At 40.4% G+C, this 20,347-nt stretch overlaps 1 protein-coding gene across 5 annotated transcripts in view; it reads left to right on the plus strand.

The window, feature by feature from the left end:
• Positions 1-15,538, plus strand: part of ELP4 (elongator acetyltransferase complex subunit 4) — a 225,989-nt gene extending 210,451 nt beyond the window's left edge. For 4 of the 5 annotated variants that reach the window (XM_081544085.1, XM_081544089.1, XM_081544084.1 and 1 more), the window contains one exon: positions 15,134-15,538. In XM_081544085.1, coding sequence (XP_081400211.1) covers positions 15,134-15,265 — 132 coding nt within the window. In that variant the 3' untranslated portion in view covers positions 15,266-15,538. Of the gene's footprint in view, positions 1-10,845; positions 10,992-15,133 lie in introns of those variants that run through there. The other variant, XR_014069375.1, reaches the window with a different exon arrangement.
• Positions 15,539-20,347: the final 4,809 nt, after the last annotated feature.

Genomic DNA, 20,347 nt, shown 5'->3' on the forward strand with positions numbered 1-20,347 from the left:
TTTTTCCCCTCGTTATTCATGGAAAGGTTTTCTATCTAAGACTAAATTGATTCTTTACTTACTTCTTATCTGTGAAGTCACTTCAGCAGAGAGTTACTCTTTGGAGTTAGGTCCTCATCTCTAATCTGTATCCCTTAGCTAGAGCGCTCGGTCTGATGCTGCCCCATCACTGCCCTAAGGCATGTAGAGAGAGAGTTCTTGCTTTGCCCAGCCTGCTCACTGAGCTCCCTTTGAAACTGGTGAAGAAGGAGGTCTGTGAAGGGGAGAAATAGATGTACTGGGTGACTATTTGAAACCAGTGTAATTTGTAAATTTGCCATCAACTTTAAAGTGAGAATTGGGGTAGAGGTTTCCAGGGTTAACATGCTTTCAGAAATCAAAAGGAAAATGGAAGTTTTCATTTCATTACTGAGGGTTCTGATACAAAAGGATTTTTTTCTAAATTTTACCAAGATTTCAACAATTAATCTATGTACTTATATTAAAATATTCATAATATTGCCATGTTATGTATATGTGTATAAACATGCACACTCAAATACACATGTACACACACACACAATAGCACTTTTGAAATAATATTACTTGATATCACCTGGCTTTTAATTTAAGTTTTAAGCAAGTAAAATATACACCACCTAGGAGAACATACCTTTGACCATGAGGAGTGCAGAAAATCACTACTGCAATTGATACTTCTCATTCATTATGAAAAATTTTTATACTGTCAGTATAGAGAAAGCCACATTTCATTTTGCCAACCAAAAATGTACTGCCTAACTGCTTTTGTATAAAAGCTAACACAACTTGTCAAAAATAGCCCTCACTATACATTGAACTGGTAAAAGTAGTTAAGAACAGTTTGGCGAAGATAAACCATAAAGTTAATTTTTGTATTATTTTCTTTTCATTCACATTCCTACCAGGTAGGCTCTGTCAAATACCTATAGTAAAGGAGAACTTGTTCATGCATGCAGAATAAAATAAAATAAGATTAAAAGCTCCAGGAAATCAGCCTGCTCCAAAAAACCATTAATGTGTACCTATCCCTCAAGCTTTACAAATGTGTTAATTGTCGTATTTCAGTCATATAAATATGTTTCAGCATAAAGTAACCAAGATTTCCTGTTGTATAAGCACTGCTATGTGGGGGTGTGGGGGTAGGGAGGGATGAACAGGGACTAAATAACACACTGTAATGAAACCTGCCTTTGGGCAGCACATGCCTCAGTTCTGAATGCCCAGAAATACTTCACAGACGCTCCAGGCTGCCTAGCAATGGGGATTTCTAATTCTGGCTAGCTTGACAAAGTAAATACAACTATTGAACATAAGGCAGTTCCTAATAAAAAACAACAATTCCCCCTTGTAAACACCTACATTTGGCCCCATTAAAAATTCTTTCTTCATACCCAGAAACTCACAGACCCTTAAACGTGGGGGTCTCAAAGTAACTAAAGAGCAGTTGGGAGATTTAATGCTGTTATGTGATGTTGTCTGTTGCCATTTCTACCAAGCCCTTCATACCCCATCTCAGGGCTTTGTGGAGCAATGTTCTTTCTGCATTCACCAGAGGACATTATACAAGCAGGCACATTGGCCATTATGCTCCCAGCATTCATTCATGGATGGCCAGAAGGAAATCCATATATGTTCATATATATGCTATGCTTACCTCCAAAACTATATGGTTGAGGGAGTGTTCATCCAAAGCTACCAATGTGGAATTATTTAGTGGACTGAAATTAATGTAATAACTGAAGCCATTATCTAACTTCAAAATTCTCTGATTCCTGCTTTTTCATATGTTAGAACTCATCTCTTCTATTAGCTATGTATCAGTCAGACCTCTGCCAGTCCCTAAGGGAAATAGTGGAGTAGTCTTAAAAATCTGTTGGTTTTAGGGATCAACCTTGAGCTTAAACACGTTTATCTGCCAACCGTTTACTGAGTGGAAGGCTTCATTCAGATTACAGATTACAGAATTCAAACATTAGTTCTAGTAGACAAAAAGAGGTTGTTACCTTTCCCACCTCCAGACTAGTTTCCATGTATTTTAAAAAGAAAAGGGGAGATAAAAAGGAATTCTCCCACAGTTAGTAGTTTGGATTTATTTCTAAAAGAAGGTGTTTTTTTTTCAACCTCAACATTCAGATCTAAAAACTCTATATGTTCCTAAAATATCTTACTATTCTTAAGCCATCTGAGGGGTAGTACCAATATATTGCTGCTAAAATGTTTCCTCACTTGTCTCGGGTAGAAAAGGGACCTCCTGGGCAAAGCAGGCCTGAAGAGCCTGTCAAAACGATGGTCTGTCCACAGAAAGATCTCAGGCTTCTTCCACTTACTGCCAGAGCAGCAGTAGGCCCTAGATCTCAAGAGTCTCTCAGCGTGGCCCTGCTGAAACTTAATTCAAATTCTGCACACCCTGGAGCTTATATGCTCCTGCCTGTATTGTGTGCTCCAGAGCCCGTACAAGCCTTGGGTTAAGCAGAGCTGGAGACAAGTCAAAAGGTTGCCAGAGTGAGAAGCCCCACTACAATTCAAGAAGAATGAATAGGAGGGAGTCTGTTTGGGAAATATGAGGAGTCTCGTTCAAGCCATGATGCACAACCAGGGGATCACAGTGACCATGGAGAATCTAGCCACCCCATTCCTTTCTCCTTTATCCATCCCAGGGAAGAGGCTCATGAGGTGGAGGGGTGGGGTGAGCGGTGTCTTTCACAGTTTCAACCGTCCAAGTGTAGGTAACAATTCAAGTCACCTTATTCCAGCTGTTACCTAAATGATATATTTTTTTTTCAGTCCTGCTCATGTTAGAACGTTAATTGGAATAAAATGTGCAAAAGAAAAAAAACAAAAAACGAAGGAGAGACCCAAAGATAAGAAAAAGATACTGCCTTTAGTTTGTGTAGAAAATAAAACCATTTTAAGGAAAGTTCTTCAGGAATAAATCTAGTTTGTTCTCTGTTGTTATATGGTATACAGGAGGAAAGTAACATGACTTCCCATATTTTCAATGTCTGACAATTCAGGAACATTGAAACGGAAGCATGGTGGTGTTCTAAGTACTGTGTGGCCCGAAAGATTCTGACTCATGTTTTAAGAGGATTAAGTGCTTCAAACCGTCCCCACAAACAGCACCACTGCATACACTTCACACAGGGCCCAACCCCTCTACCTGGAATCCTCCCGCTGGGCATGCATGAGGCTGGGAACCACCACTCCCCACAGGAGGACGGAGGGAGTGGGAGGATCCTGTGGGTCACCTAGTGACTAGAATGTCTTTTCTGAATCAGAAGAAAGGCTCTAGAACAGCCTGTGTCCACCGCCTTTTTGGAAAATTCTGTCTTTAATAGCATACACATGTGTGCCACAACTGTTCTCTGTTGTTGAAAATGTTCCCTTTGCCTGAAAGTTTCTTTTTCCATGTCCTGTGATGGTCCTTTCTGCAAATTTATATCTTAGCTCAAATGTACCCTCCAGAAAGGTTTTCACCAATTAAAGTAGTCAGTTCAGTTCAGTTCAGTCGCTCAGTCGTGTCCGACTCTTTGCGACCCCATGAACCGCAGCACGCCAGGCCTCCCTGTCCATCACCAACTCCTGGAGTCCACCCACACCCATGTCCATTGAGTCAGTGATGCCATTAAAGTAGTGGGTAAGCCAAATTGTTCATTCAGGTTTTCCTGTTAAAATGTTATGGAAAAACCCAAATGAACATTTTGGCCAACCCAAACAGTATCCCCAGGCAGTATCGTATCACCATATTTCATTTCCTTAAAATACCTCTCACTCTCTGAGTGATCTCCATTTGTTGGCTTTTCTGTATGTTAGCTGTCTCTCCTTGACTCAGTGTCTATGTATTGTCCCTTTCTGAAGTTGTTTTTTGGACATAGAGATTTTGCCTGTCTTGTTCCCTATTTTACCCTTAGTGCTTAGAAAAGGTCTGGCTCACAGAGTAAGAATGTGGACTTTGAAGCCAGAACACCTGAGTTCAAATCCCATTTGAATATCCTGAAGTTGAAACATCACTTCTGCTGTTTGCGGACTTGGTCACATGTTCCACAACTAGCTGAAAGGGAAGCTTGGAAGTGAAGCCTTTTTCAGGATGGCTATGTATTCACGGGTTCTTCTACTCAAGTAGAAAGAGAGAGTGGACACTGAAAGTCAGTGTCATAGTCTCCATCCCTTCGGAACCCCAATATCCAGCACAGCCTCTTCCCACAAATTACCTGCTCTTCAGGAATGAGTGGGTAATCCTGCTGGTGGGGAATTGCAGAAATTCTCTGCCCTGGCTGCAGAGGAGTGTAGGTGGGTTTGCAGCCCTTCATCTGCTCTCTGGAAGGAACTCCTTTGTCTACTGTCCTCCGTATCCCTTTAGGAAGTTACTCCTTGTCCATTATCAGTGACAGCTACATGAAGTCGCTATGAGAGTGTGCTCTTTGGGGGCTGCACCGATGTGTTTGTTTATATTCATTCATTTGTTCATTTGGCTGTGTCAGGTCTTAGTTGCAGCATGCAGAAATCTTCCATCTTCGTTATGGCATTCCAGTTCCTTGAGTTGGTGGCATGAGGGGGTCTTTTAATTGTGGCATGCAAACTTGTAGTTGTGGCATGTGGGATCTAGTTCCCTTCTGCACTGGGAGCTCAGTCTTAGCCACTGGACTACCAGGGAACTCCCTGGAGACTGCAGTTTTTCCATCCCACTTATAGATAGATCGGTGGGTTCCTTGGTAGCTCAGCTGGTAAAGAATCCACCTGCAATGCAGCAGACCTGGGTTCAATCCCTGGGTTGGGAAGATCCCCTGGAGAAGGGAAACAGCTCCAGTATTCTGGCCTGGAGAATTCCCTGGACTATATAGTCCATGGAGTCACAAAGAGCTGGACATGACTGAGCAACTTTCACTATAGATAGATCAGATTCCAGGACCTAAGATTTTGTAGGTGTTGAAAAATCATAGATTCTTTGACCAGGCTTGTCGTTTCTTTGACAAAACAACCCCTTACACATTTTATGAGGTTTCCAGTCGATTTGCTTCTCTTTACTTCCACATGCAAGTAATCAGAGCCAAAAAGTTGTCCAGTCATATTGATAGTCCTAGCATTCAGCTGCAGGAAACAGGTCCCATCTAATTATTTTATGCATTTTATGCAGTTGGAAAGTTGATACCAGAAAATTGGGAGCCAGTGAAATAACTGGAAGGGCTGAGGGATAATGCCACCAAACTGACCTCCAAGGAGGCTGCTGCCTCTACCAAAGTCAGTTAGGTGAGGAATTGGGAGGCAGCAACTAGAGCTACTTCCTGAAAGTGCCCAGTTCCAAGGCTGCAGTCCTGCAGCTAGAAACTTCCCATGGCCACTGCTGCCAGTGCCTCTTGGTCCCCAGGAAGCAAGTCACTGGACACTGAAATTGGGTGAGCCTCCTGTCCCACAGCTGACTCTCTGCTCCTGTGATGCCTATGAAGCTGTCGACTAGTCACTAGAATGCAAAAAAAAAAAAACAAAAAACCCACTGTCCCTGCAACAGTGTTTGCCAATTGCTGCAGTAAAAGTAGCAGGAAGATAAGTACCTGCTTCTTTTTCACCTTCTGAATCTACTGCAGCTGTGGATAAGCCTAATTCACACCTTTCCAGCCTCTAACCTGTGGGTGGACACACCACAGGGCAGTTGAAATGGGCGCTGTCCACCACAACTCTCATCTTGTAAGACTTGAGTCTTATTTTCTGGCCTCTCTGTTCTGCCTATACCCCTCCCATTCATCATACTTGTAACTAGCTTGAAGCAATCTGAAATAATCACTTGAGAAACAAGGCAGCACCCTTAATCTGACTGTTGTCTCTGGCTCCCATTTTCTGGCCAGCCTCTTAATGAGGCATTTCACCACGGCTCAGAGGCACAGACATCTGTGAAGGTTGCCTGCTTCGGTGTGCAATTGCAGAAGTAGCTGTCAACCCTCAGACACCCCAGATTACAAGCTTTTGGTTAGTTTAGGCTATGAGCTGCAGGCAGGTGCCTCCTTTAAGAGAACTGTCATCCCTCTGCCTCTTCTAGCACATTCTATGGCTCCAGCCTAAGTTCATTTCTCTTTTGTAAATAACTTTGCCGAAAGTGGCAAGAAGCCACTAACACGCCAATATTCTGAATTTCTCTAACATTTCAACTAGAGCCACTGACTAGGAGATACGAGGTTTGCCTTCCAAGTTGTCACAAGCCTAATGAGAGTCATCAGCTTTCCAACCTGCGATACTGACCTCACTGCCCACCTTCTAACCACTAAGCCAACCTAGATTTTTGAGGCTAGAACTCAATCCATTTTTCAGGTACCAAATTCTCTATAAACAGGATATAGGTTAAGCTGTTATTAAAGAAATTCAAAAAAGCAGTGGCTTAAATAATATAAAACACATATTGTATAAAAGCCCAATTTGGTGACCCAAGGCTCTTTTGGTGGTCAGGTTGTATCACGTGACCCTAAGCTATTTCTGTGGTTTTGCTCCACCCTCCTCAGCCCATAGCTTCCATTTGATGGTCCAGGATGGCTGCTTCAGCGCCTGCCCTCAAGTCCACATTTCAGTGAGTGGGAAGAAGGGAAGTTCAGCTTGTCCCCAACATTGTGGAGCTTAGAGCAAGAATGCAAATAAAGGACCACATAATTACATGTCTTGATATTTAAAAGTTATCAAGCCAACAAATCATTAAATATATTTTATCTTCCTTTCTTCACAAGTATACCTTCCTGGGAAGCCAAGTTTAAATTTAGGATCAGGGTTCCACTCCAGAAGATGGAGACATAGGAAGAATTGGCCTACAGCTTACCTCCTTTCTCTCCCCATCCCTGCCTCCTTCCCACACAGAAGCAGGCAATGTGATGTGCTTGGGGACACCCGGCCTGCACATTCAAACTCTGTCCACACTCCCCACACACAGCCATCCCTAGGTTCCTCCTGGGCCCCCAGGGTGTGCGCACAGATAAAGAATTTCACCCACAAGCATGCTGCAATTCATGGGGTTGCAAAGAGTCAGACACAACTGAGCGACTGAACTGAACTGAACTGAGTACCCAGAGTGTATCCTACAAAGAAGGGTACATGCTCTAGATGGGCATAACCCCTTCAACCTGGTTAACTCCTCACCCCTTAGGGGGAGGAGCATCAGGGCCTGGTGGGTGGATGGTACCCTCTTGCTGGGCTTGAATAATGATACCAAGGGAAAGGGAAGTGAATGGCACTTCCCCCTCTCTAAGGATCTGACCTTGAACTTAACCATGGCACTTCTGCTCAAGATGAAGTCACCAGAGCCTAATCACTCAGCCTCATCTATTAGCCAGGGAAGCTGGGAAGTGTGGCCTTTATTCTGGGAGGCTGTGTGTCCCACACAGAGATTTTTTTCACTCTGCAAAGGAAGAGAATAGATATTGGGAGTAAGCTAACAATCTCTGCCACAGACACATGCCTTTTCACAAATCACACTTTTGTTTAGACAAGTGAGCTCTTCACAATCTGCTTTCAGAGAGGTGAGCTTGGAGGCAAGACAATACTGTCAGTTATAATTGACGGTCAAAATAATTGCACACCTGAGCATTTTTCAATGGGCAGCCAATGTGCAATGTTCCAACTCTGAAATTTTGTCTAATTTTCAGATCAGTCAGGAAGAACCAACTGAATTTTTTTCAATTCACAGGATATAGTATGGTTATGAGATTCAATAGAACAGTTTTAATCTGCAACCCTGAGAATGAATTGGATCTTAAACAGAAGTGAAAGCTAAAACCTTGACCATGTTTTGGCAGAATTTTTTCCAGACATATTCAGCCACTATCAAATGTACACTTATCCAAAAAGAGCAAAAATATGATTCTGGCATGATTTCCACTGCCCCATTCATGTATAAGAGTAACACAGAATTCACCAAAATTAGGCAGATGTATCTTCCACATTTTAAAATTTTAACCAGATGTAGAGTAATTACAATATAACATTGTATTGTAATAATGTAATGATCATGAAATAATATAAATGTAAGAATATGAAATATAATAATTATGTAATAGCATATAACATTAATTTTTTTGCAAGTTGAAATAACACTCTGAAATCTTGTGAAGAAATAATGGTGATGGCAATTCCCTGGTGGTCCAGTGGTAAAACTCCACACTCTCCATGCAGGGGGCCTGGATGTGATCCTTGACCAGGGTACTAGATCCCGCGTGTCACAACTAAGACCCAGTGCAGCCAAATAAATAAATAAAAATGACTTTTTTTTAAAGTGGAAGTCTCCCTTTATAATAGTGATAAATGGACCCCTAATTGCCTCCTTTAATACAAAGTCATGCATTTTTTCACTGGCCCAGAAGCCAGGCACCCAATGTACCCCATTTTCACTATTGTATTACTGAGTGTGAGGGAAATTGTTTAGACTTTTTAAAATTTTATTTATTTGTGGCTGAGCTAGATCTCTGTTGCTACGTGCAGGCTTTCTCTAGTTGTGGTGAGTGGGGGCTGCTCTCTAGTTTTGATACGCAGGCTCTCATTGCAGCAGCTTCTCTTGTTGCAGAGCACAGGCTCTAGGATGCACAGGATTCAGTAGTTGTGGTGCACGGGCTTAATTGCCCATGGCATGTGGGATCTTCTCGGACCAGGGACTGAACCTATGTCCCCTGCATTAGCAGGCAGATTCTTAACCAGTGAACCACCAGGGAAGTCCTATTTAGACTTTTTAAATCTTACCAGAAGCAAAGACTATTACTAGAGTTTCCTTTTATAGTTCTTGACAGCACCACAGTAAAGGGCATTGTATAATAAATGCTCAGACTTAGTGACCAGACCTGCTGGCCAAGTCCAATGTTCTGTTGCTGTTGCTTATAAATATGTTTTTCATTAAACTGGTAGATTCATTTCCTTGCCCTAATAATAAGCTCACTTATTTTTATCTTTTTTAATATTGTTTCATGGGACTCTCTTGTCCCATATGTATTTTTATAAGTCACCTCAAATGGCTTTTTTGGAACAAGAAAAGGTATAAATAAATTAGCACAGTACTTAATAATTCATAAAACACTTCATATCTCATCTGATCCTGGTAACAGTCTTATGAGGGGAGAATCATTCACTTGTGATAGATAAGGATACTAAAGCTAGACAAGTGAAGTGACTTCAGTTCAGTTCAGTTCAGTCGCTCAGTCGTGTCCTACTCTTTGCGACCCCATAGACTGCAGCACGCCACGCTTCCCTGTCCTTCACTATCTCCTAGAGTTTGCTCAAGCTCATGTCTATCGAGTCAGTGATTCCATCCAACCATCTCATCCTCTGTCACCCCCTTCTCCTCCTGCCCTCAATCTTTCCTGGCATCAGGGTCTTTTCCAGTGAGTCAGCTCTTCACATCAGGTGGCCAAAGTATTGGAGCTTCAGCTTCAGCATCAGTCCTTCCAATGAATATTCAGGACTGATTGCCTTTAGGAGTGGCTGGTTTGATTTCCTTGCAGTCTAAGGGACTCTCAAGAGTCTTCTCCAGCACCACAGTTCAAAAGCATCAATTCTTCGGCACTCTTATCTGAGTGAAGTGACTCAGATGTGACTTATCTGAGGTCATACTGACAGGGAGTAGAGTATCAAACTGTCAGTGGCTGCCCCCGTGAAGAGACCAATGTAGAACCTGTATGTTCAAAGGTGTTCATAAGTTTTCATTTAAATTGATTATGTTTTAAAGAAAAAAGAAAAAAATCTATTAGGAAGTATTTTGAAATATTAACCCCTATTTCTATGATTGTGAGTAAGGAAAGTGTGACTTTTCAGGAAATGTCATAAATTTTAAAAGGATACAAACAAATCTCTATTCATTTGCTAAAGATTAAAATGTACTGCGTGAGTTGTTTTCAGAAAACATACGGTGCCCAGTGGTTTGGTCTTGGAAAAATATGAAAAATATAAGTTGATTAAGCTTATTTTAATGGGTATTTACCTGCAATTTGTCTCAAATCCAAGTGGTAATCTAGATTCATTATCTTGCCCCGTCTGTCTGGGAACTGTGAGTGCTAAGCACAGGTCTGGCAAGCTGGGAGAAAAGGAATTAGGAAGAGAACTGTGGAGCCAGGAAGCTCAGTCCTATATATGATCAGTAGAGTTGCTGATTCGGGAAGAAACAAAATATAGTCAGTGGCTCAGCCCAACAGAGGGACAGAGAGGTTGGCAGAGGAGGAAGGATTCCAGTCCAGTTCAGCTTGGTCCCCCTTGAAGCCACAGAGCAAAGCACTTCTGCCACTGTTTCTTTGTTAGGACCCAGGGCTTCCTATGGTCCTAAGGGTGCCTTTTGGCAGGAACTCCCCTAATCTGCCAGAGCATTTTGTCAGCCTCGCTGTTTCCCACCTTGTAGCACTGAGCAACAAAGAATTAATGCTTTCGAACTGTAGTGCTGGAGATGACTCTTGAGAATCCCTTGGGTAGCAAGGAGATCAAACCAGTCAATCCTAAAGGAAGTCAACCCTGAATATTCATTGGAAGGACTGATGCTGAAGCTAAAGCTTCAATACTTTGGCCACCTGATTCGAAGAGCTGACTCACTGGAAAAGTCCCTGATGCTGGGAAAGATTGAGGGCAGGAGGAGACAGGGGCGACAGAGGATGAGATAGTTGGATGGCATCACCAACTTAATGGACGTGAGTTTGAGCAAACTCCAGGAGACAGTGAAGGACAGGAAAGCCTGCCGTGCTGCAGTCCACGGGGTTGCAAAGAGTCAGACATGACTGAGCAACTGAACAACAACAAACCAGTGAGATGAATTGCTATAAAGCACCCCAAGGCCTCTGCAGAACCTTGGGAGCTGTCACACCTTCCCCTTTGCCTACACAGAAATCATCATTCTAGACCAGGCATTCATGGAAAAAAGAGGAGGCAGCCAGCCAGATAAGCATCTCCTGCCTCAGCAGCACAATGCCTTCCTCCCAGAATATGGGAAAAAGAAAATCAGGTGACAGAATTTTAGCTCAAGATCTAAGGTATGTTTGTGCCTCTGGCCTCAGAACCCCAGGTAGAAAATGAGAAAGATGAATACCTTGATTTGGTTTATAAGATTAAATCTGTACTAGATTATTTGTATAGTCCTGATTTTTTCCATTACTCAGTGAAACTTCAAGGTCTAGAAGTTTATATCCCCCCACAGCCTTGCAGCTTTAGTCTAAAGGCGGTCACTGTGCTGTGTAGAGTGTCTTACAGCATGTTCTTTCAGAAGACAGATCTAGGGTACAGCAGCATCTGAACGTTTACATGTCAAGTGTGTAAATGCTTTGGAAGCCTCAATGGGAAAGTGCCTGACACACCTGGCAAGCCTGGAACCCACCTCTTCTTCTTCCTCGCTGCTTCACATCGCACTGACATGGTGCACAGGGGGAGGCGTAGAAAGGGAGGAAACAAAACCCACTGCTTGAGAATTTCGGCTGCCTAGTAAGCTTATTCAAGTAATAGTCAACTAGAGCTGGCAAAATTGCACAGATTCCCATGTTTCCAAGAACCATCCTTGGGCTTTTTTCAGAGGACACGGATGCACAACTAGCCTTTACAGTGTAGCATTTGGTTAGGTTAACCACATCATCCCAAATTTCTGTGCTCAGAAGTTACACATGAATGGTATTTGACTTTTCTTCAAAGCCATTCAACCTGAAAGATTTCCAAGCATGTCACACGTCACATTTAGCTACTTTTGCTATGAAGGGCTTTCAGCCAACTGGCTCACATTCATTGCCTAGAGAAGCAAAGGAAGAGAAATTTTTAGCAAATAGGTAAGCTCCTGAAATAAATTATATTTACTGGTTCTGAATAAAGTACACCAGTTTCCCCATTTGGATTGCCAGAGCAGTAGAACCTACCAAAATGCCCCTTTAAAATGTACTGATTCGACCCTTAAGCCAATCGCCATTTCTACCTGCCAGAATCCAATTCATTATTTAACACCTAGCCCATCTCAGTGAAACTTTCTCTGTTCCCATCCCCCCACCACAATTTCTGCTTTTGTCTCTACAATTTTGTAGATGTAACTTGGACTGTTCACTGTGAGGGCTACTTATGTGCTTGCCTCATGCCTGTTATTGTGATATAAGGCAACACGGAGTTTGGAGGATACTCTGTTCACATATCTTTTCAGAATGCCTTGCTTTGAGTTCATTTCAGTTCAGTTCAGTCACTCAGTCGTGTCCGACTCTTTGTGACCCCATGAATCACAGCACGCCAGGCCTCCCTGTCCATCACCAACTCCCGGAGTTTACCCAAACTCATGTCCATCGAGTCGGTGATGCCATCCAACCATCTCATCCTCTATCGTCCTCTTCTCCTGCCCCCAATCTTTCCCAGCATCAGAGTCTTTTTCCAATGAGTCAATTCTTCGCATGAGGTGGCCAAAGTATTGGAGTTTCAGCTTCAACATCAGTCCTTCCAATGAACACCCAGGACTGATCTCCTTTAGGATGGACTGGTTGGATCTCCTTGCAGTCTAAGGGACTCTCAAGAGTCTTCTCCAACACCACAGTTCAAAAGCATCAATTCTTCGGCGCTCAGCTTTCTTCACAGTCCAATTCTCACATCCATAATGACTACTGGAAAAACCATAGCCTTGACTAGACAGACCTTTGTTGGCAAAGTAATGTCTCTGCTTTTTAATATGCTATCTAGGTTGGTCATAACTTTCCTTCCAAGGAGTAAGCGTCTTTTAATTTCTTGGCTGCAATCACCATCTGCAGTGATTTTGGAGCCCCCAAAAATAAAGTCTGACAGTTTCCACTGTTTCCCCATCTATTTCCCATGAACTGATGGGACCGGATGCCATGATCTTAGTTTTCTGAATGTTGAGCTTTAAGCCAACTTTTTCACTCTCGTCCTTCACTTTCATCAAGAGGCTCTTTAGTTCTTCTTCACTTTCTGCCATAAGGGTGGTGTCATCTGCATATCTGAGGTGATTGATATTTCTCTTGGCAATCTTGATTCCAGCTTGTGCTTCTTCCAGCCCAGCATTTCTCATGATGTACTCTGCATATAAGTTAAGTAAGCAGGGTGACAATATACAGCCTTGACGTACTCCTTTTCCTATTTGGAACCAGTCTGTTGTTCTATGTCCAGTTCTAACTGTTGCTTCCTGACCTGCATACAGGTTTCTCAAGAGACAGGTCAGATGGTCTGATATTCCCATTTCTTTCAGAATTTTCCACAGTTTATTGTGATCCACACAGACAAAGCCTTTGACATTGCTTTGAGTAGATTCTAAATATTTGTTGACTCCAGTTGATTTCCTTAACAGCCTAATCACCATCTGACCTCATCTCTGTGGTGTCCCAACCAAAAGTACACACACACATTTTTTAATGGTGACTTTTCTTTAAGTTTCAGAGAGCTTTTAGGTCATGCATGTTCCCTAGTCATTTTTCCTCTACTCATTAGCAGTAGGTACAAGATCTTAAAGAAACATTTCAGCTCAGACATATAATTAATAATCTCTTTCCTTGTTGCTTCTTCTCATGAACATTGATAGAGTTAACACTGCAAAGACATTCTTGACCTCAGACTTTAGAGTCATATGTGTCTTTCAGATTCCTGAGCCTTTCACACTTTCATTTCTACCTGAAATCCTTTCTAAAACTAGGGTATGAAGAAATGAAAGAATTGTTTAAAACAAAGGAACAAATATGTCTTTCTTTGAATTCTTTTTTATTATTTAAGAAATAGACATTTAATGACTTAATAAGTGACAGGCTGAGTGCTAAGGATACAAATGAATAACACTGTATTTAAATTATTGTATGGATATTATATCTTTCTGGACCTCCCTGACATCTTTGTTGATCATATATCTATATAATAGTCTTTCATCCTAGATATATTTGAATCAGCAAACTGAAATCAAGGAAGAATATTTTCATAAATTATCTGTAATGTTTTAAAATGTTTTGATCCTCGCACACAGCTTGTGTTTACATGACAATAAACAAGCCTTTTATCAGGAAAGAAACTAGCCAGAACATATGCTTGTGTATCACAATATTTTGACCCCCAAAAAATGTTTTTTCCCTTTCTCATCTTGATTTTTTTTTTCATATTCAAGGGAGTTTTCAAATGAAGGGTTTCAGATAGATTGTCTTCCAGGTCAGTTCACCTCATCAAGGCTTTGCTTAGTCATCAGGGGATGACCCCATCCTGCCCTGCTTACCTTTAGGCTCCCACACCCACTCTACCTCACACAACAAACATGTTCCTTTGAGTTTGGATTTTTATGAAACAATCATGTGGTCTGGGAGCAATGATAATTAAAAGAACTTGATAGAGATCCTTTTGAAAAATCAAAAAGTTTCTTTTGAAATGTGAGTATTTCTCCCTAATTACATACTGTTCTGTAATTATGATTAGTTACTGGGTCTCCTTAAGTCAACCTGTATCTGCAGACAAACATATAGGAAGGGGAGATGTTCAAAGCTACACTATACTTTTGAAAACATGACCCAACATCATGCATAGAGACAGACTTACCAAGACCTGCAGCAGATGTTATGCTGACCTGTCTGAGCATATGAAAAATATTTACCCTTTAATTGTATCATTTTTTTCCTTATGTCAATATGTCATATGTCTAGGAAAATTGTTAAGTTCCTTAAAGAAGATATAGCCTTGAAATAAAAAATCATCAGGTCAACTTAATAGACAAAGAAAAACAAGCATTTGCAGGAATCCATAATTGCTGAAAAATTACATTCAATTGAAAATACCATCTTGGAGCTCTAAAGGGGGAAAAAAAGCCAAAAAACAACCCTGCCATTATTATGTGATATTTTTCAATTATATTTTTATTTGTGCACTTACTGTGTTTTCATTGCTACCTAAATAAGAAAAATTGTAATACATTTAGGTCTGGACTCTGGAAATATGCCACTAAGATTCCTGGTCCAGTTTCTGTAATGGCTACGATTTGTAAAATCTAGTAGAAATAGGATGTGATTATATTGAGCTTTAATCTGAAGAATTGTTTTAGCAGGAATTTTATATGCAAGACTAAATGCTGATCAACAGAGCATAATATTGTATTCTGAAGTGTGCTGGCAAAAGCAAAATTAATTATTTTATTTCCTTCTTTCTTTCCTTCCCCTGAAATCTTCTGCCATAGCGACTGCATTTGCCTCCAGACTTGTCAGACACTGTGAGCCGCTCAAGCAAACAGGATCTGGCAGAATCCGCCAAGCTGCTGGGCCCAGGCTGTGGCATGACGGCCGGAGGCAAGAAGCACCTGGACTTCTAGTGACTCCTCCTTAGTCATTGCCTGCAGAATTCTGTGACACCCTAATTATGATTGCTAATAGCTTATGTAAATATTTTTCTTAATGATGTGACCCTCCAATCCTTGAAAAATAGTTAGGATTGCAAAATGAGGCCACCGTTCTTCATGATTTTAACCAACTTTTTACACAGAAATAGTACAGCAGAAATACTTTCACTTTAAAATTTTGTTTTATGCTGTATCTAGTAAATAATTTTATTTTTAAATAAAAGCAAATAAAATGTCTGAAATTCAGGATGCCTTACAGTGGTCATTAAGCGTATGTGTATATAAGGCACTTGGTTCACAGCAAAGTGCATGTTACAGCAGGTAGCATATAAAACATTATGAAATTCAAAACTGCGAGAAACATATTTTTCTCTTCATTTCTGAAAAAGACACCTCCCACCAAAATTGCTTTTATGAGGTAAAAACTTTGCTACTATATGAAGACTAAAATAAAATAAACTTGCATTTACGTATCCTATTATGAAATTGATGAAGATAAGATAATATTTGGGGATGAAGAATTCATTAAAAGTAGTCTACCACAGTATTTAATAAAGAACTTGAGTAATAGAAAACTTAGACAAAGAGATGGTCTCTGTTTAAACAGAGTCCACACTATGAAATGATGTCAACGGACATAATTCAGGACTGAAATTCAAACTGACAGCTACATGAATGCTAGGATACTGGGGAAAAACAGGTGTGGAAGCTTGGCAAGAGATTTTTACAAAACATAGGTCTGAGACAAAGTATAAAACTGAAGGTAACTCAGATTTCTATTGCACCAGGTAAAACCCTTTGTTAATTATGAACATTGGTAGATGTGTACATTTATAACCATATAAACATGTCTTTGGGGATATATAATATATTGAACTAGTTTTCATAGGAAACACCAGTTTTTTGAATCATAGTTCCATGTTCTCAAAGCTTTTGACAAACAGACAAAAAGTAAAAGTTTAAAAGTAACTTGCAAAAAAATAAAAAATAAAAGTAACTTGCATATTTAAGTAATATGCAAGTAACCCACTGTAGCATAAACACATACTGTATAAGAGTCTCAGTTTTTAAAAAGCTGTTTAACATCTGTTAGGAGAAACTGAATTTTCAAAATACATTTCCAAATAGACTATCTTGAAGCAGTTATATCTAACACTTTTAAGCAGTTTGCTTTTAATATAACACAAATTATACTTTATTTGTTCTTGACAACATTGCAGAAAACAAAGACTAGGTTTTTAAAACTGTCTAACCAATATGATGAATGTCAGTCACTTAAAAAAAACCCACTGTAGCATAAACACATACTGTATACAGCTTTTATTCAGAATTAGAATAATTGAATCAATGACAGTGATTTGCCAGGATGTCAAATCTCTCCATCATATCCTGTCACTACCAGTTTATTTTTTGTGATCGAAATCAAAAAGACAACTATTTTGTCACCCGCTATCTCATTAGTACTAAAAATCAGGTTTCTTCTATTTTTTTAGGATGTCTGGTTTATTTTTTTCACTTCTTTTAATTCGAAAGACACAAATTCTTCCCCATTTTCTTTTCAAAATAAAGTTTAAGAATTGATCTGTCAGTTAAAATTAAAGGGCTTTTATATTAAGGAAAGGTGCTTTTAAAATTTCAAGCAACTTCAAAAAAATCAATTTAGTCCATAGATGATAAATAATATGCAGATTCTCCACAAAAGCTTTGCTATGTCCTTTGAAAGCATGAACAATCTGAATAAAGTGAATATTTTAGTAGGGTTATTATTTTAATAAGTCTAACCTTTTCCTTACCGTGTTGTGATTCATTTTATACAAACACACAACAGAACAATTACACAGCATTTGACTCTGAAAAGGAAATGTGAGGTCATCGAATATGAAAATTGCTTGTCAAAAATACTTAGCAGGTCATTGATTTACTACCCTAGCTAACACATCTATAAAATTAATGGCCAATTACTAGTTAATATATGCCTTGCAAATAGATAAATACTATAAAAATTGAATGTGCATGTTTAAACCCTTACTTTAAATAAAAAAGAAACTTTTAAAACTCAGTAAAAGTGCATTCTGAACGATGATAGTACCTGGGCTTTCCAAAAATCAGATCCAAGTGCTTTGGTGTTCTGATTCACTAGGCAGGCTTTGTTAAAATAAGCTACTGGAGAGGGATGTATATTTTCATTTTCCTCTGATAAAAACCCACTCTAAACATGTGTTTTCTTTCTTTCCGGAAACTTGTCAGTTATCCATATGCTAATAACTTACTACATTAAAATACTGGTCTTCAGTAATGCTACTGTAGGTATACAAATGATTTTGATATATTATGAAATGTACACTATTAACAGATTCCATTTTTCAATTATCAGCTTGTCTCAAAGATATTTAACAATGTCAAACAGTGTTTGAAATGTCCTCATATCTTGTAAGTGTTTCTAAAACTTCTAAACCCTCTGTGGTATTCATTTCTTATGCTAGATTTGCCTTTCTTTAACGTGAGGTAAATATTTTGACTGCCAGAGTCTGCTCAGGTGCTGGGGTTCTAGACCTCTTAAATTTCTTTTTAGTAGCCACCAATTTCCACTTTTCCATTTACTCTTTATCTCCACCTCCAGGATCTGCACATACTAACACTAGACAAAATAAAACTACTTCAAAAGGAAGCAACACTCTGCAATCAATTCCCTATTTTTAAAGAATCAGACACACGAATGCGCATACAAAGCAAAAGTTGAGAGAGAGCCCTATTCATTTGTTTAAGCCCATTATGAACATCATTTCTAAAGCATCATGTTAATGCTTTCCAAAGATAGTCACCATCAACACCACCAAATTTAAGCAATTCTAACCCTAAATACTTAACACTTTGAACTTTAAAACTGAGCAGTGAAGTCATTTAGAACCAAGGCAAAAAAAAAAAAGTTGTTTAAATAAGAAACAGTTGAAGTTTATTCTTGAAGAACAGAAAAAGGAAGAATTTGTGTTTGGCCTTGGTGAGCCAAACATTATACGAAGAGGAAAACCCTTTTTTAAAAAAATCTTGTTTACATTAAGGCCCAGAGCAAAAAGAAATAAGCAGAATATGGACACCATCCTAAAATGGCATAAATTCACAAAACAAAGCTGAATCTTGGGATAATAGTGTATGAATAACTCTTAGGAAACCTAGTAGTGATTTTTCTTTAAAAGGAGGAAGAAATGATTATGTGAGCCATACCAAAAGCCAGTTTTCCATTTAAGAGGAGGCACAGCTTTGGGGTGGGGAAGGAGGGATATTCTGAGAATTTATTATGGTAAAAAGCATTTGTTTACTCGGAGTAATTTGAATGCTCTTACTCAAACATTCAGCTCAAATTCTGTTCACCTGGTCTCCCTAAGTCAGTCAAGTCTGGAGAAAAATCTCATATGATTCTACCAAGGACATCACAAATAGATGGCCACCACCCTGGAGGATGGCATCACATCACAAATAGATGGCCACCACCTGGAGGATGGCATCAAGGCATCCCTGAAGAGTTCCCATTCATAAATATATAAATATACCTATCAATAAATAAATAAAAGTTATTTCAAGAATGAATAAAAGGCCACCTCTGGGCACAGCTTCCACACTGTGCCTGCCATGCTGTCCCCGGGGGTGTGCCTGGAACTCCATTCAAAAGGACAGCTCATCTCCCTAGGGTGAGGGCAGAAGGCAAGGCAGCCGACCCATCCTGCTAGATCAGAGGGCATCTACAGCTGAGCGGCTGCATCAGACTAAACCAGGCTGCGGAGCCACTGTGCCCTGGCAAGCTTGACCCTCTGAGGACTCATATACGTGCCTAAGTGCACACAGGCAGCTCCTCTGCTCCACAACACTCCCCTTCTCCCATCCCCACCTCCTGCACCCAAATGTCACAGCCAGTTTTCCAAAGTCTCTGCTTCCTGCACAGCAGAGCCGTGGGCCAGGACCGGCTGCCTGACCCTGGCGCAAATCATAGCCGGTTGGAAACCATCCCTTCTTGCGGTGAGGAGATGAGGCAGCCAGCAGCCCCCGCACACACTCACACACAGCCCTCCTCAGACATTTCCCCCGGCACGTGTTCCTCTGGGAATGCAGGTGGCAAAATGTCAAGAGGGGGAAATATCTGCACAGGTGTACCAACAGTGCATATGTGTACATGCTCGTCTGCAGAAGTGTACACGCGTGCAACACAGGATCAAATTGCATACACACGTATAAAAATGGCAGTGTGTCTCAGTGTGCAGCAAGCCTGGTGGAATAAAATTATTAATATAAAGCATGCCAGAGAGATCAATCACAATTATCTGTTCACAAGTATATTCTATAAACTAGAAAATAGTAGATATTGAACTAGAAGATTATTTTTTTTTAAAGCCTCCAATTAATTTCTCTATTTCTGATTGTTTGCCTTCGAGGGTTAAAAACAAAACCAAAAAAGAGCATAGTACAATTCAGTGGAAGTGTGTCTTTGTCCCCAGAGGGTTTTGCCTGTGCAGGCATTTAATCTAGACTGCCAGACCCCCAGCCTTTGACTGAAGCGTGCAGAAGAAAACTTATCCATATTGACTTATATGTTACACAGAACAGACAGAAATAAGTCTCAGACAGGCCTCTTTCACCCAACAAAGGCTCATTTTTTTTCCATCCTTTGCTTGGGCTCAAGCACTCCTGCCCTGCGTGCCGCCACTTTAAACATGATCAGATCTGTGCTTCATTGCAAATAACAACTGACCAACAATGGGCCCTGCTTCATAGATTCGGGAATGTTTGGCTTAAGCTGCCAATGACTGAAGGCCTTTAACTCCCACCGGCCAGTCACAGTCCGCTTTGTTGTTGTCTGTTGATGTGTCTGTGCTCATTATTCCTTGACATGCAACATCCCCCCTCCACCCTCCAACCATCCACAACCACACAGAAAGCGAGATTCAAATGGAACAGCTGTAGTGGTTCAATGGGAAATGATGCCTCTTGTGCAAAGGGGAGGGAGACAGAAAAGGGAGAGGGCCTGTTTGAGAAAGGCAGCGGCTTTCAGGGAATCTTGTATAA

The sequence above is a fragment of the Giraffa tippelskirchi genome, chromosome 11, assembly GCF_054371585.1.
Source record: "Giraffa tippelskirchi isolate mGirTip1 chromosome 11, T2T-mGirTip1v1.2.pri, whole genome shotgun sequence".
Lineage (NCBI taxonomy): Eukaryota > Metazoa > Chordata > Mammalia > Artiodactyla > Giraffidae > Giraffa > Giraffa tippelskirchi.